At 49.5% G+C, this 17324-nt stretch overlaps 1 protein-coding gene across 4 annotated transcripts in view; it reads right to left on the reverse strand.

The window, feature by feature from the left end:
* Positions 1-17324, reverse strand: part of VAV2 (vav guanine nucleotide exchange factor 2) — a 145336-nt gene that overhangs the window by 109991 nt on the left and 18021 nt on the right. For all 4 annotated transcript variants that reach the window (XM_086475501.1, XM_086475503.1, XM_086475500.1 and 1 more), the window contains exon 2: positions 1384-1500. In XM_086475501.1, coding sequence (XP_086331627.1) covers positions 1384-1500 — 117 coding nt within the window. The remainder of the gene's footprint in view (positions 1-1383; positions 1501-17324) is intronic.

Here is a 17324-nt window from a genome sequence, read left to right on the forward strand (position 1 = left end):
AGCCCAAAAGGTTCCTTCTGTGCATTCATATTCCCAGAACAACAAAAGCCTTCTTGTATTTCATAAATCAAAAAAATTCATAAAACAAGCCCCTGCAATTGCACATTCCAGATAATGGTCCAGAAATAAATTAGGCAATAAATATCAAATAATATTTCCCCATCAGCAGTGAAAATCTACTCTTTGGATAATCAGAAGAGAAGATGCCTTCCAGCAGCTTATGCCTGGTAGCTCAAAATAGGTAAAACAATAGAGAGCTTTAATAAATCTTTTAACACCTTTTCCACTGAAGAATATAGCAATTGTCCTGCATAATAGCTTCCCTGAGTCCGGTATCCATCACAGTAACAGCACAGCCCTGATGCTGTGCACGTCAAAAGCCAGGGTATCAGAACAACAGCCACTTGTCAAAATCACGTAGGATTTTCCTCCCTCGCAGCTGGGTCTCGTTCAGCATTTGGTGCCACCCATCAATTCCAGCAAAACACGAAAACCACACACTCTCCTCTCCCATCTAGGTGACACACAGCACAAACAACAGCCAGCACCTAGGAGGAAAAAAAAACCTCCAGACACATTTTTGAGAAACTCAGGGGACTCATTGCACCCTGGCATGAAGCTTCCTGAGCCCCATGGATGCTCACTGGCCATATTACAAAACTGATGGCCACTGCAGTAAAGCTATTTATCCTGCGGCCGTGCACAGAGGTGGCAGTGGCTGGGGAGGGACTGCGCAAGGTCCGCACCCACATCGGGGCACAACCAGAAGTGGTTGTGGATGAAAGGTCCTCGCCACGTGGTTGGTACCAACCTGGGTCCAGGCTTGTAAGGATCTGTTACACTGCTACAGGGACACGTGCTGCTGGGGTCGCACCGTTCAACCCCTCAGGCTGGTCTGTGCAGGGCAGTGATGATGCTTAAGACCAGTTTGAACATGGTGGCCCTACGGGGAGCTCACAGGCGAGGAGACGGTGTGGCTTCAACCCAGCCACCCAGCGAGGCAGCCGGAGCTGGGAAGAGGACCCAGTCCCCAGGGCTACAGCCCCTTCCAACAGCTCTTATGAACACATAAATACATAGATATTTTGAATCTCCCCCCCAAAAAGACATTTTTCAGCTACTTGAGCGACCGATCGCGGAGGCTTGGCAATCTAAAGCCCAAAGCTTGAACGCCTGATCTCCCTTCGCTAAGGACACAGCAGAACCAGCCCCTAGATAGGCAGGCACAGGGGAACAGGTGCCCAATGCATGGGTTAAGGATGCAGAAGCTGCTCAGAAAACCACAAAACCTTCATATTTTCACCCAAAACCTGCAGCGCAAGTCCGGAGAACCACCCCGGCGCCAGAACTGTCGCTTCCCAGGAGCTCAGGGGTCACTCTTACCTTTCCAAAATCCCGCACATCGAAGAGGTCAAAGGGATCAAAGAGATCGCTGTTTCTTAACCCAAATTTGTCGTGACACACTTTTAGGAAGGTTCGTATGTTCTTCAAACAGAGAAACTAGGGGAAACAAAAAAAGAAAGGGAGGGAATAAGTGAGCGAGACAGGCACAAATTTTAACTGAGATTTACTGAGTTAAATTCACACGTGAGACAAGTTACCAGGGACTTAGAAACTTGCACTGAAAAGCCAGGCATGAGTTTATTTGTTGTTACTGAAGATGTCAGGCTCCTGGTGCCCTGTGAGGACTCCTGTGTTCTCAGCTGTGCACCAGAAACAAACGCCCTTTTGAAAAACAAGGTAACACTGCAGAAGGGCTGGAAAACTCAAGCCAGGCCGTTTCCCTTTCAAGGCTGAAGCCAAATATAAATTACAGCTGATGTTCTACAGAAGCCCAGTGTTGAACTTTTAACCATTTCCAGCATGATCCCATCTGGTTCCCTACAGAAGGGGCACGTTACACCACTTGCTGTACGTGTTGCTGTACACATGCACGCGTACACACATCCCAAACAAGAGATTGGGACAGTGAAAATTAGGGGTTTTTTTTGCTTTGGGGTCTGAAACAATTGACAACTTGTTCAGATAACATTTGGTCTCTTACTGTCGCATCCCCAGATGCTGCAGGCACCACGAACGCTAACAGACCCGTGAAGCATCTCACCCAGCCGTGTACAGCCCGTTCCCAGCAGGCAGCGGTCAGTCCAGAGGCTCAGCCACTGGAGCTGCTCCTGACCCAGCTCAGATCCCATTCCCAAGACCAGCACAATCCCTGGGACTGGTTCCACAAAGCTTTACTTATCTTTAATCTCAGCCCATTTGACGAGGCAGAAATCTCACCCCTCTAGGGACCACTCTCAGTTATTCAGATAGCTCAACCTGCAGAGCAACATTATGTTTCTCGTTCAAGAAAATCCTGCCTTTCACTACAGCAATAATTGGTCGCTTGTTTGCGAGTGTCAGGGATTTAAGTCTGGGGATGGTCTCGCTCCAATGGTGACGCCTGGCAGCACGGGGGCTACGATGAGAAGAATAAAAACCTGCTCCATTTTTGCAGCTGCATCACCTCCATCCTTCATTGGGAGGGACTGAGCAAGCCAATTGATTTCATTTCTTTCTGCACCCTCATGCTAGTCCACAAAATACCATAAATTTATTGCTGTATTTTTAAACAACTCTTCTTTTTTTCAGAAAATTCCTCACAAATACGTAACAGACACGTTAAAATTCTAAGTAAATTTAAAGGGGTGAATCATCCCCATGTGACAAACAGGCGCAAAGACACAAGCTGCCTTTGGGTGGGCTTGGTCAGCGCAGCTTTGTCACATAGCCCTGTCTCTGCTCCCCAAGTTCTCATCAAACCAACACCACGCAAAAACACTGCTGGCAAACTTCACCGAGAGTTCAAAGCAAAATAAAATAGCTTAATTTTCTTTCAGTGACAAGAATCAGAGCAGAATCTTTGGGGCCATCGTATCTCCACAGACATGGCTGCGATGCCGTTTGTTGTTATCATTGCATTTGGGATTACACGCGAGGTTCGGGGCGACGGATCAGCAAGACTACCTCATTAACAACGGGCTGATTGACCTACACAAAGAACGAAATAACCTTTTACCCTTCTCCCCCATTCCAGCCACCGAGCAACAGCAGAGCTCCCCCAGCACAGGACATTCCCATCACATCAGAGCCTTCTCATTAGACAGGCAAGTGCCGGAGGCAGAAATTGAAAACAATTCTGTTTTTCTAGGGCATTCCTCTATCTCACATGAACACTGCAGTAAATATAATCCGTCTAGACTGGGAGGTTTTTTCGGAACTGCTTTACAGCCTCTCTCACCGGTACGGGTTATTTCATAACTTTATCTTCTGGGTCTCTGCAAGAATTTACACCCTCGGCAAAGCGGCTGCTTGCAGCAGGGGTGTATTTGCTGTTGTACTGCAGTCTCATTGATTTCAAATTTCTAGCACGTGTTTATTTTAAATCCTTTTAAGCCTCCAGTTTGGAGAGTTAATGACACAAGTTATAGCCATAATTACACACAGCAAGATACAAGCTTCCTCCGCAGAACTGCCCTGCCTTTCTGCGGCATTCGCTCCCCACCTCCCGCTCGTCCCAAGGCTGGGGCAGCAACAAAGGCTGAGGCAGCAACAAAGGCTGAAGTGCCCAGGAAAGACGGACTTTCACAGCGCCGCTGCTCAGCCAAGTGAAAGACACCCGACGGGTGTGAAAACCTGAACCCTCTGCGCGATGCCTCTGTGGCTCAGATTCCTGAAAAGCTCGAAGTTCACACTACCTCGTTTCTGAGACTGCAGAGAGATCACACATCCAAGCAAACAAACGCCTCGGCCTGACAGCCCTTCTAACAGGGAGCGACCCCCAGCTCCACCGTGGGTCTAGATCGGGCTGAGCTACCCCCATCTCAGCTCGGCCCCGGTGAGAAAGGACAGGACCAACCACGCTGTTCAACACCAGCTGCATCCAACTGCCTTTGCTCACCCAATTCCATTCTGAAAGCCATCCCGCCACCAGCTACTAAACAAGCAGCAGGCACCCGCAGCAGTGCCGCTGCCCTTCCCACAGCTCCAGGTGACGCCTGCAAAAAGCCAGGCAGTCCCTGAGAGCAGGCAGATGACAAGCATCAAGGAAGACGCCAATAATCTATTTACAGAGCCGCTGAAAAGGCCTGATGTAAAACACAACAAACAAAGGCAGCAGCACCACAGTCCCGCTCTGCCATCGAGGAGCTGGCAGCAGAGCAAGGCCACCACGTTGCCCACAAGAAAAGCCACCACTTGGGATGACAGCTGCAGGTAGGTTTTAGCCCCACTCTTCGTGCACAAGAAGCTAGGGTGGGTACAACCCACACGTGGGTGGTAGGGGCACACTTTGGTCCTGCGCTATTTCTCTCTCACCGATGTGCCAAACACCTCCTTGTGCTTTCGCCCACAGGCGTTTCGAGGTCGGTTTGCTGTTGATGGAAGATCTTGTTGGCTTAATAGCGCTACTCAATGGCCACGTGTTAAAATTAGCTACAATTGAATATGAGCTGTGCAGAGGACATTTTATTTACCAGTCAATCACACCTTTGGACAAGTAAACACTCCACAGGAGAAAGATAGAGAGAGAAATCAATGTTCTCCATGGGGCTCATTCACCCCCTGCCAGGCCAAAATCGATGCTGTCATTTATACGCTCCAAGCAAGGCCAGCGCTGAATCAGGGTCCTTGCGATCTCCTTTGGTGCAAGGGCCAGTGGAAGCCCAAGCACTGCACACCCCGAGTCCTGTCATCGCCCTCCTCCGCACCCAAAACAACTTTGGTACCCGCCAGCCATCGCTTCTGGGGACAGACACCCCCAGCAACCAGGATGCTCAGTTCTGGAAACAGACCCCAGAGACCACGGCATCTTCCTTGGATACCAGTATCTCCCAGTGTACCGCCAGCCGTGCTCCGAAAGCAGCCACAGCACAAGTCCTTGGCATGGGGAGAGCTGCCCGGGCACTGCAAAGCACATGCAAGGCACTTTGGAGAGGGAAGCCTCTGAAGCCAGAGCAAAGATGCAATGGGGGCAGGGATGGGACTGTATCACAGTTTCGGAAGAGCTTTACTTATTTTTAAACACTCTGCAATGCCCTAAGATGAATAAATAGCTCTCAGCCACCACCTGGCCTGCCACAGCCGGGCAGAAACCTGCTTTGCAAAGCCGGGTGGCTGCAATTTCGGTAGCTCCACCTGGGCCCTGGCCAAGGCAGGACCACAGCCACCGTGGTGCAGGCAGGGCAGCGAGCAGCCCCCAGCACATGCTGGAAACTCCTCAGTGGCTTCTGGGATGTTCTTTGTTTAAAGAAGGTTTTCATGATATTATTGGTTTTATTGCATGCAGTAAGCTCAGAGACTGCTTGGGTGATCACTGCGCATAGAAAGGGTATTGCTGCCAAGTTTTCAGTGCAACTCAGAAACTTGACCTGCAAACTTATAAATGCATTGGAGAAGCCTTCAGTGGAGATTGAGAGGGGGACGATTTGGTACTTGGGATAACCCCAGATACTTGGGCACTTGGGATAACTCTGCACCGGGACATTCCCAACCACCCCGAAGTTCTGCTCCCACATCCCCGGGCGGGAAGGGCAGGTTGGATGCTGCTGCAGTTGGAAACTACAGCTCCAGGGGCAGGAGGCTGTGCGGCAGTTCAGCACCTCGCTCCTCCTCACACCCCAGTTCTAGTTATCACCACCCCTCCCTGTGGTCCCCGTATGACTGGGCGCCCGTGGCACCTGCGCTGACTAGACAGCAGCCATTTCCGATGCAAATTCGTCAGAAAAGATCCAACTACTCGAGCACGTTGGGGTTAGGTTGGAAACTGTCCCCCCCCCAAGCTCAGGGGAGGTGATCACAGGCTGGAAAGCCACGTTGAGTTCCTGCCTCCCGCCAGAGCTGCTTTGCTAAAGGGAGATGGCAGAGAGGCAGACAAAAAGCCAGAGAATGCAGCAGCGTTTGCTCCAAAACCAGCCTGCCCAAGGTGGGATGGGGAGGACGTTCATGTGAGCGTTGGAGCAGTCCCTGGTCCCTGCATTTGGGATGGCACAAGGGAGGGAAGGGCAAGGCTTGGGAGCCTCCGAGAGACATGTCATAATGCGACAAAACGTAGGAAAAGGAAAGAAACCGGGCAGTTGATTTTGTCTGGCAGGGCAGGATCATGCAACAGCTCACAGCTTTTCGTAAAGGGCCTTTTGGAGAGGCAGCGGCTGCCGGCGGCCGGGGTTAGTGCTCTGGGGAGGAGCGGGGCTGCGCACAATAGCACCGGGCAGGCAGCCACGCGCTGAACCGCGGCCAAAGCCGTGGGCTTGAAATGGGTCCTGCAGCACGCAAGGAATGCTGCAGCTTTGCCGTTTGAGATAACTCACTGACGAATGACGAAAGGAACTTTCTTTAGTGCTTCCTGACCGTGATGTCAGATTTCCTCTTATCTCGCTGCCGGCACGGCTCGAAAGCACCAGGTGAAAGAAAAGTAAGTCCCCGACAGGGAGCTGTGAGCATCTGCTTCTCACAGCTTTTGCAAACAGGGAAGGGAGGGTCCCTCATTGAGAAAACACATCATTTGCAACGATCAATGGGGAAACAGGTACCCTGTGGTGGAAACCTCTCAAGAAAGCCAAAGGAGGCATCTCCAAGTCACGTCAAGTTCCCCTGCGCTAGCCTGACGTTGCGAACGGACATCGAAACTCCCTTTGCTTGCTCCAAAGGCAAGAGCAGAGAGAAAGTCCAAGAGCATCCAAGCACCCAGCAGACACCACAGGGCTGCAGCCGACACAACTCTGCCTTTAAAACTGCGCAAATCACGACCTTTATCTGATCCCTCCCAACGGCTCGGCCCCATCTAGCTCGCCTCCACCTCAAGGTGTTACCAGCAGAGTTTCGGGAGCAGTAATGAGGCAAAAGTACAACTGGAGCTTGCATCACCCTCCAAGAGCAGCACCAAACCTTCCGTGGCTTTGTTCCTTCTCATGCTTTGCCCCATTCTCTCCGGTAGAAAGGAGCAGCCGCAGAAACGGTACAAAGCATCTCTGCAGAAAATTTCCCTTCCCATTCACATTTGGATTCAAGTCGCAGCTCATCAATTACTTTGGATGGACAGATTAAATTTCGAGTTGTTGGACAGCAGATTTATCTATTGAGAACTGGAGAATGAAATTATTTCTCAAACAATTTAGTGCTATTATTTCCCCCCATTTCAAAGACATTCCTATCGTAGAGTGCCTACGGGCCGGGCAAATTCCACTTAGCCAGACTGATTAATGAGCCCGAAACGCTGATGAGCGCTGACCTCCCCACAGCTTCTCCCTCTCCTCACATCCACCCACAAGCAAGGATTAGCCCTAGGAGAGCACCTGAGGGACAGCAACCATTTATTTTAGCCAATACCCATAGCTCATCAACTGGGAGGACCAGCGGAAAGCAAACCTGCAGCAAGCCAAGGACCAGCCAGAGCTCTGAGGGGCTGCGAACCTCCCACACCAGCTCACCAGGAGCTTCTACTTTGCCCAACAGAAGCACAACACGGAGCCAGGCAGCACTGCTGGCAGGCTGTCCAGCAGCAAGCCCAGCACCGCAGCACGCCGGGACAGGCTGCCGAGCCCTGCTCTCATCCTGCTCATCCTCGCACCTTTGTTGATCATCACACTCACCCGGGTCAAGCAGGCAAAGAGCTCCCAGTTACCTTACAGGAACTTCCCATCACGATGTACGGGCTCTCAAAGGGAAAAGGTCTCCTGAATAACGACATTAAGCTTATAAACTGGAAGCTGGAATATGCATAAAATTGTAAAAACAATAAACAAACAAAACCAAGGGGAGGCTCTGGAGTAACTGAAGGCACAAGCCTCAGCCCCAGAGGCAAGAGGAACGGCTCTCAGCAGCGCTCAAGTCAGAGTGGGCACAAACATTAACCAGAGCTCCTGGACTTCGTACAACACATGAACTACTGAAACAAGGCGAGGACCGGAGGCAAACACCTCTGAGGTGGCAGACGTCAAGAGGACATGGGAAGAGCGAGAGACAGAGCAGAGGGTCAAACGATTAAATCCAATTAGCCAGCGAGGCAGAAGAAATGCTCAGTGATACACTGAAGTATGCACTGAAGATGTATAGGATACAACTGCATCTGTGCTTTCTCTGCTGGCAGGAGAAGCCTGTGTGAGGGCAGCAGCACCGTGTCCCCCCATCCAGGCCTGCTGTCACGCCGCCAAGCAGCCCAGCACCGCGACAGCTCTTCCTATTTTAATCCCAGGAAAGTTTTGCTGACCCCCTCCAAGGACTGCCAGGCTTGTTTCCTCCATTACATACGCTACCCCAGAGAAAGAAATGGGAAAGAAAAAAAGAAAGTCCAGAAGTGTGGATAAAACCCCCATCAGACAGCTGCTGAGCCCAAGATGATAACAGAAAGCTGGAGGAGGGGATAAGGATTGAGTAACATCCCCCAGTTTGGAGGAGGAAAATGAAATCACAGGAAAGCACAGATGCTCACATCCTCCGAGACAAACTCCCAATACCAGCGATGACCTCCCCAAAGCTTAAAACCAGGGGCTGAGCCCTCCCCAGCAGCACGGCAGGAGAGGTTTGTTAAAGCCCGTGCAACGAGCCAGCAGACCCCACGTCGCGTGGCGGGCAGCCCTGCCGGGAGCTCAGCAGAGCGCAGCCGCTCAGCCTCCATCCGTCCGTCCATCCCAGTGTCCGTCCCGCCGACAGAGGGTCACCCAGCGGTGCTCAGGGGCTTTAAATGAGCGGAAGGAAGCTGCAACTTCCCAAAGAAAACGGTGGAGCTGCAGCTGATGACAATACTTCCCTCCTTTGTGGAGCCCTCCGAGGGCTGCCAACGGAGGGCTCTGCGGAGAAAGCAGGAATCGTTCAGGTAAGGGCTTTAATTGCAATGGTTGGGAGAGTTTTATCAGAGGGGCTTACGGGGTCTGAAATTCTCTGCTCACACACCTAAGGTCTGGACAGCCCAGAGCTTTTGCCCAACCACCCAAAATCCGGCAGGTCCAACAGGTTCAGCACCAAACCCCAGCCACAGGTCTGAGGTTTGCGTATCCAGAAACCTTGCACTGAGGTTTTAGAAAATCCTGATCAAATTCCCTGCATCGCATCAGGCTGCTGATTGTACTTCAGAGACTTATCTTTTATCTAAATCTCTAAGAAAGAGATCTGCTGAGCCATTCCCAGGAATAACAAGCGCTTCTTGCAAAATCAGGTGGGCACAACCCTCTCTGAAGGCTCCGGTCTTCACCAACTCCTCCTCTAAGGGAGGGAATTTCAGGTCTCCCTGCTTTGAGCCCTGTGTCTTCTTGCTGTTACAAAATGCATGCATGAGAAGCAACACTCCCTTTTCCTTTGCTATCCCCCAACAGTGATGCATTTCAGGAGCTGAATGGAGAACAGAGACTCATCGACCACGTGAAGGAAGGGCAAGCGGGTAGCAGGTCACTAACACATCCCTAATGACCCTGGACAACCCTGATGCCCTTGCATTACCCCAAATCAGCATCTGCTGCTGTGAAAATCCCTCCTCAGATGCTGTCCTGCTCCAATGATCTGTCCTGATCACGTTGTGGCAATGCCCAGGAGAAACCCGAGTTGAAAAACTTCTTTACTTTGAGGGTGACTGAGCACTGGAAGACCCTGCCCAGAGAGGTTGTGGCATCTCCTTCTCTGGAAATATTCAAAACCTGCCTGGACGTGGTTCTGCGCAACCTGCTTTAGCAGGGGGGTTGGACTAGATCATCTCCAGAGGTCCCTTCCAACCCCTACCATTCTGTGAGTTACATCCCCACATCCCTTGGATGAGAACAAACCGTAACGGCCCAGCCGACAGAGCCAGACCACGCACCTGCTCTTCCAGACACCCTCTCCATAACCGTATCCATCAAGATTAAAAAATAAACCAAAACAAAACAAATGCAGAGCTGCAGCTTTCTCTGCAGGTCCTGGCCTGTCCCAGAGCCACGTGGGGTTGGCTGCCAGGGCAGGGGACGACGGAGCAGGGAGCAGAGGCTGTCTGAAGCCCGAGCTACAGCTAAGTGTGGGAAGACCACCAGGTATCACCACCATGCTTCACAGGAGAACCCAGCTGGACCTCTGGAGGCTCATCAGTATCCCAGGCAAACGCAAAGGGGTTTCTTTTCAATTTTCCCACACAATCCAGGGTTCGAGACTCTGGCTCCGGCATCCCAGCTCTGGGCTGTCTCCGCGGTACAGTTACCAGCAGACTGCCAAATCCAGGCTTGGCTTCGGTGAGCAACAAGATCTGAGACTACACAAAGCTTGGGAGCTGGAGAGCTTGGAAGGATTGCTCAATCTGCCCACGTGTGGTACCCTTAACAGAGAGTCCCCTTCCACACTCATTAAATACAGCCTTTTTCTCCTCTCGCTGGAAGACACGCAGCTCTGTGAGGGGAGCTCAGTTAAAAAAGGAGGGGGGGCACACAGAAAAAAAAAAAAAAGAAAAACAAACAAAAAGAGATGTCTTGGCTTTTACTATTGACATGAAGTCCTAAGCTCATGTTTGCCTCCCCAGAGCTCACACTTCATCACTCATAAAACATGACCATAGATAAAAGATGGGATATGCAAAAAAGAAATTACGATTATAGCTGATCAAGAAACGAGATACCTTCCCACGCGCTGAGTTTTCAGCAAAGCAAATTCAAAACATTTTGGCCAACCCACAGCTTTAAGACAGGCCTTGACCTGAACCATGACAATCAAATTGTAACACAGAATTCAGCTGCTGTTAAAGAAAATGAGTAATCGCGTAACCACATATAGTGTTACACTGCAATGACACGCTTACAAAGAACTTTCCAAGCAGTCATTGTTCTCCTGCTCTTCAGGCTGGTGCAGGGAATCGCACCGTGATGAGCTTTTGACAGGACAGCGATGAGAACAGCTACGGTCCATCTCCGAGATGAGTCAATAGCCAAGTCAGGAAATTAAGCCTTGCCACGTCAAGCCTTGCCTCAGCCAGACCCCAGAGAGCAAGCTCCAGGCAGCAGCCTGCAAGCCTGGGCTAGTTCAAGAAATCCACAGAACTTCATTTTTGTCTCCCTAAAACCGAGCTGCCCTATTTAAATGCTGAAGAGACAAGCTCGGAGACTGCGGAGGCAGAAGCGAACCATGGGGTGGGATCTGAGGTAGGTGCCTGCAATAGCCAACTCCAGCATCACTTATGCAAAACTGTCAAAACAGACTATTATTAAATAATAACCAGACACATATGTTGAATTAAAGACCTTAATATCAATTTTCTAGCAATCCCGTACAAGCCCAGTTTTAAATACCCATCAATATCTCCAGACCACCCCTGAGCTGACCGTACCACCGGCTGCCACCGTTAGAGAGAAGCACATCCTCATTTCAGGGCACACACCAGTCTCACTGCAGACATCATAAACTTTGGGGGTTTTAAAACATCCCAAGAAATCTTATTTCAAAATGACATGCAGTCTTCCAACATCCAAAACACTTCTCTGGCAAGAGAATGTGGGGATGCCATCGCATTATTCATCCATTACGGGTATATGCAATTTTGCTACATACAGTCATGATTTTGGGTGACCCGCTTCCAATTAGGCTCACTTCACTTTCAGAAAAGCCTCAGAAGTAACAACTAAATTCTCCTCACTGCCAGAAGTGCCAGGTTACCTGCCAGGAAGCAGAACAAACTAACCTCCCGACGCAGTCATCCCACCGAGCCAGAGCAGCGCAGCACGCAGAGGGAAAGCGCCACTGAAAAGCAACAACTCAGCCGTGAACAATATTTATAACGCTGCATTTGTTGCAGCTTTTACCTTTTAAATCAGCGGTGGAGGAAATAATGGCCTAGAACAATCGCAAACTTCTGTCATTTTGAGATTTGTATCGTTTTGCGCTCCAGACAAGGTCTAGGGATGATGGTTCAGCTTCCAGATCGGTACTGAAGGACCTGGCGCTGTAGCTGGGGCTGGCAGAGGAGTTATGCATCCCAGAAGATGAACAGAGCCTGCTCACATGCCCCCTGACACCATCACACCCGGGCTGGGTCACACCTTCCAGGACTGCTGCCCAAGCTCCTACCTACTCACAAAGCCTTGTTATGACCCAGGCCGGTGGCTGACAGCGGGTTCAGTGAAAAACGGTTCCTAAATGTCCCACCAGGGACTGGGATGGCATTATTAGAAGCAGACAACAAACACTCAGAACACTCTGCTTAATGGCACCAGGTAATGATGCAGAAAGATATCCCCCAGCTTCTTCCTAAAGAAGTGATTAAAACCAGAGCACAACTTCTCACATTATGGATAACTGACGCAGACCTGCATATGAAATCAAGCCCCATTTCACGAGATTAAGCCCACAATGTGCTTTTAACAGGTCTCTCGGTGCTCCTCTGCCTCGTGGCAGCACGCTGGGGCTCTGCACTGACGTCAGCTCCTCGCTGCGGAGATGGGGCAGCCTCAGAGCAGCTCAGCACCTTCTTCACCCCCGAAAGGAACAGAAATGGGGTCGTGAGAGGTGCTCCTGGGTGCACCGCTCCTCCAGACACGAGCTCCCAGCATGGGGAGGCGAAAAGAACAGGCAGTTGCAAAGAGGTAGGAAAGGCAGACCTGCACCAAAAATCCTCTTGTGCAAGAGGGAATTTCAAAGGAAAGCTCTCACTTATTACAGCACCTACAAGCCAGACCTTGCTTACAAGCCAGAGGGAGCAACCCACAGCAAACCAGTGCTCTTTTGAGCCTCCTGGGTAATCAGGAAGAGACATGCACTGTATCTACCGTTATGGGCAGCAGCAGGAGCTGAACCAGAGGCTGCCAGAGCCGAGAGAAGGGGCCTGGGGTGCCTCTGCCAGCCAGCACATGGAGGCTACTCCTCCTTGGGGATGGAGAATAGACAGGCAGCCCTGAGGCCCCGGGAGTTGCTCAGAGCTTCTTCCTCTCCTCAGTTTTAAATAATCAATGTTTTGTTGCATTTCAGTGTTGGAATGAACCAAGGATGTGAACAGACAGTGTGAGCGGGAGAACAGGAAAGGCTTTTGGTTTTACCCACGGTTTAATCAAGGCTCATCAAGTTTTCTAGCTCCAAATTTCTTCTGCAGGAAACAAGGGCGGCAAAAGCAGGAGCAGGGAGTACCACTGTCTGCAAGGTGACAGCCTACCAAGAATGATTCTAACACGTGTGCAATGCACAGAAAATTGCCCTGGGTAAACAGGCTATTAAAAAACTCCTCATGGAAGGAAAAATAAAAGGTTTTATAGCTTAACTGCTTTAGCGCTTGTGACCAAGGCTAGACAGACACACGTGCAGACACACACCAGCCCCTGGAGCTCTCTGCTGAGCATCTGCGCCTGCACGACAGCCAAACCAGACCCAGGGCTCCGTGCACGTGTTCCCTGTGAAGATTAATTCCCATAACGCCCACGAGGCAGGACATCCCCCAACAAGGAGCAGGAATTTTGGTAGCGTTGGCACACATCAGACTGATCCCAGCCCGCGTGGCTGCATTATACCAAGTCTCTGTCATTGCCAAAATAAGATGAGATCAAAAAGAGACCTCCATCTTCACGCACCCTGCAAGTACCTGCACGCTTTCGACTAAGATAATAGTAGAACAGCTTACCACATACTCAGCCCAGCTTTAAGAACAAGAAGGGAGACCCAGGGAACTATAGGCTGACGAGCCTCACCTCCATTCTGGAGCATGTCCCTCTTGGGATCCCTTTTCCAAGGGCAAGATGGTAAATCAGGAACAGCCAACAGTGATTTAGTGACAGCAAGCCTTGCTTGTCCAACCTGATTGCTTTCTACAGAGGAACAAGAGGCAGACAGGCGAGGCTGGAGCTGTGGATGTGACACACCACCTCCCTTCCGCACCGAGGGACTGCGCTGGCTGGCAGAGCCCCTGCTATCCCATATTGCCTATTGGCCATGCCCAGGAGAAAACAGCAAACAAATCATCTCTTTTATAACGTAAAGGGGAAGTCGGGGTGGAGAGAGATTAGGTGGGATGAAACCCCCTGCGTTATAACTTCCTGCCCCCCACAGTAACAGAAAACGTCAAAGTTTCAAATGATAAAACCACAACTGGGTACTCAGAACTTCCCAAGCATCAGCAGCCCCACATGAGTCTTCAACAGACTTCAATAGGCTTCAGAGTAGGTCCCCAAATCCTACTTGGCGTTCTCATATTGGCTCTGAATCCATTTGTGTATCAGGAAAGGAAAACCCACCCAAGAACACAGACATTACACACAGTCTTCTTACTACCTAAAGTGTTCGTACTGCCTTTGGTGATTTGCATTCAGGGTATCGGTTCCTCTCCCTTTCAACATCGCAAGGAAATTAATTAACTGAATAGTAACTGTAAGTATCACAAAGCTTGGGAGGCTGAGACAGGAAATCTGAAGGTTAACCATCATATTTAATGTATGCGCAAGATAAACATCAGAATTAACTTCGATCAGGGGAAGCATGGGGAGGCCGCCAGCATTACTGTGATGTTGGTTGCTTTGTTTGGTTTTGGGTTTTTTTTAAGACTAGATCCTATATTTTATCTTTATGATTTCAATGAAGCATTTTGCTCCCTTCTCTTCAGAAGAGAGGGGTGTAATTCCTTACTACAGAATATCAAGCATCATTCCAAATCACTCTAGCGTTGTAATGAAAGCCAGGTGAAAAGCAAAAGCGAAGCCATTGGTCCTCGATCCTGGCACTGTAACTAAAGGAAATCCCAGTTCTGGGAAGGATGCTCTGCTCTGAGCCACAGCAGATGCAAGACCTGCCCTACCCAGCCCCACGTGTAGCTCTGCACACCGCGCCTCGCCGTGCGGCGCGCAGGCACAAGGCAGCAACCGTGCTCCAACAGCAACGCAGGAGCGTGGTATCGCTGGGGAACGGCACGTGGCGGCTGTTCTATCCCCCCTGCTTCAACCCTGCCTGGCAGGTACTCAAATACTTCATGAGCCACTGTCCAAACAGTCTTGGACACTCAACTGCATCTATATTATTTTCCCCTTTTCATTGAAAGAGTGGAAGGTTTAAAACCAAACTGCTCTGATCTACCCTAAAGCGAGACGAGATTCCAGACAACGGATAAAACTGAGATTTTCACCTTCTTTGGAAGAAAACCCAAAACCCCTCAACACATTCAGCGGACACAGCACAGAAGGACAAGCTGCAGAGTATCTGTGCACCCAACTCAAACTCCCTGCAGCAGCAGCAGCTGCGGCCCTTAAATGCACATGGAACCCACAGCCCTTCTAATCCGTATTTTGACCCGTGCAACGAGCAGGATTTATTCGTTACGAGATCCTGGGACATGTGGATAAAAACTGGCGTGGGAGATGCCAGCCACCGTCTCAAGCCCCGGCTCTCCTGCGACAGGTTACATGGAGCAGATTCTTTCCTAATTTCAGTGTCTATTTGAGCACCAGGGCAGGCTCCGTTTGGGATTTCCAGGTGGAGGCGCAGCAAAACGAGCGACAGTGCATGCGTGCGTCGGGAAAGCAGAATTTGGACTTTTTCCTGGGAGAAAGGAAGGAGGGAGAAAGCAAGTGCCATGAAAGCCATTCTTTCATTTTGTTTTAGTTTTACAGCTTGTCCATTATCCCAATTCACACCACGGGAAGAAGACATGCTACAAAAAAAAAAAAACAACCTCACTTTCCATTTCAAGTTATTTTTGCAAAGTGGAATTTAATGAGAGACTCCAGCCAAAATTAACGCTGTACTGTAAAATTTCCCAAGTGTAAAAAGATTTATTGCCCCAATGAATCCAAGACATCTTTCTGCAGTGAGCTGCGCCTAAAGTTTCAAGCCTCATACTTTGGCAGTCACGGCACTGGCTCCAAACCTTTCTGGATTTGGGTGCATCCCCATCCGTGACCTTCACTTCAGGGAGAGATTAAGCTGAATTAAATGAAGAGAAGCTTCGTTTCTGACCCAGTTTATTTTAAGACTCTCCCCGAGGATGTGACTATTTTACCTTATCTGGAATATTTGCCCTTCCTTCCCAAGCTCAAGGGGCAAAATTTACCACCACAGCGCAGTTCCTACAGCAATTCATTACGGTCCCGCTTCTGCACGATGAAAACAGGCTACAGAAAATTAATCTACTGGCTACTTAATTTGTAAAGCTGCTTAAAAAGGTCAGATCCCCAGCTCGTAAGAACCACCACCGAGAACAGATCCCAGAGATTACAGGAAATAAGGTTCTGGATATTTATATAAATTAATACTTGGGGACTATAACAAGATCAACAGGACCCTCTAACACCTACATCACACCCTTCGCAGCTCCTAACACTTGCTTCTCTATTACAGGAACACAACGGGTGCGCTCAAAGCTGGCATCTGAGGCTAGAAAGGGTTTTAGAAATCTTCCCAAAATCTCCTGTATGTTTTGACTGAATAATTTCCAGCTTTGGCTTAGTAGCTTAGTATCTTTTAAGGCAAGTCCTCCTTTCTGAGCCAGACTAACAGGAGCTAAACATGCACTAGAAGGGCAATATTTCAGTCTACAAGAAAAATGGAAGAACACCCATTTTGTTGTTGTTTTGGGGGTTTTGACTTTTTTTTTTTTTAATAATGCTTTGTTAAATTATTTAATAGAAAGTTTAGTGAGTATATGTAATCACAAACGCCAACACTCCTGCAGTTATCCCCAAAATTACATTCACTTAAGCAAGGAAACCGAACAGACAACAAGAAAAGCCGGTTATCTCTGGGAACGACTTTTGCTCTCTTCATCCCTGCGTCGACTTGGGTCTAGTCAAACGCAGGTATTTTCCTAGGACAAGCATTTCCCCTGGAAACAGAACTTAATGATGTTATTTACCAGCCAGACACGAACAGTTACACCAGACAGCGTATACGAGCAAAGCTCACTCTCCTAATTGGAATATCTAAAATAAACTCTGTATAACAGCGTAATTGCATTTGCAGAGCAGGGAGTGTTAGGGAAGGCTGCGCTGCTTTTGCTGTGCTGGTCTAATTAATTTGGTACAACTTGAGCAGGGAGATAAGGCCCCAGGGACGAGTTGGGCTGGACCATTAATGCTGTATTTCAGCAGGAGGGGTTAGGAGGGGAACGGGAAGCAGCATCCCATTCCTTCCTCGGCTTAGCTGTTCAACGCCACGTCCTTCCACAGCCACCCACTCCGCTTTAGTGGGTTCAAAATTATCTGGACATGAAAGGACGATACTCAGAGCTTCTAACTGGAGAGAATCAATACACCTAAATAGGTAGTGGCCCTAAAAGAGCTCATCGACCTGTAAATTAATGTTACTTTATTGACACGGTTAAGACAGTGTCAACATGCAGTTAAATGCAGACTCTTCACTTCCCCTTTTTT

The sequence above is a fragment of the Leptosomus discolor genome, chromosome 19 (assembly GCF_034619465.1).
Source record: "Leptosomus discolor isolate bLepDis1 chromosome 19, bLepDis1.hap2, whole genome shotgun sequence".
Taxonomy (NCBI): Eukaryota; Metazoa; Chordata; class Aves; order Leptosomiformes; family Leptosomidae; genus Leptosomus; species Leptosomus discolor.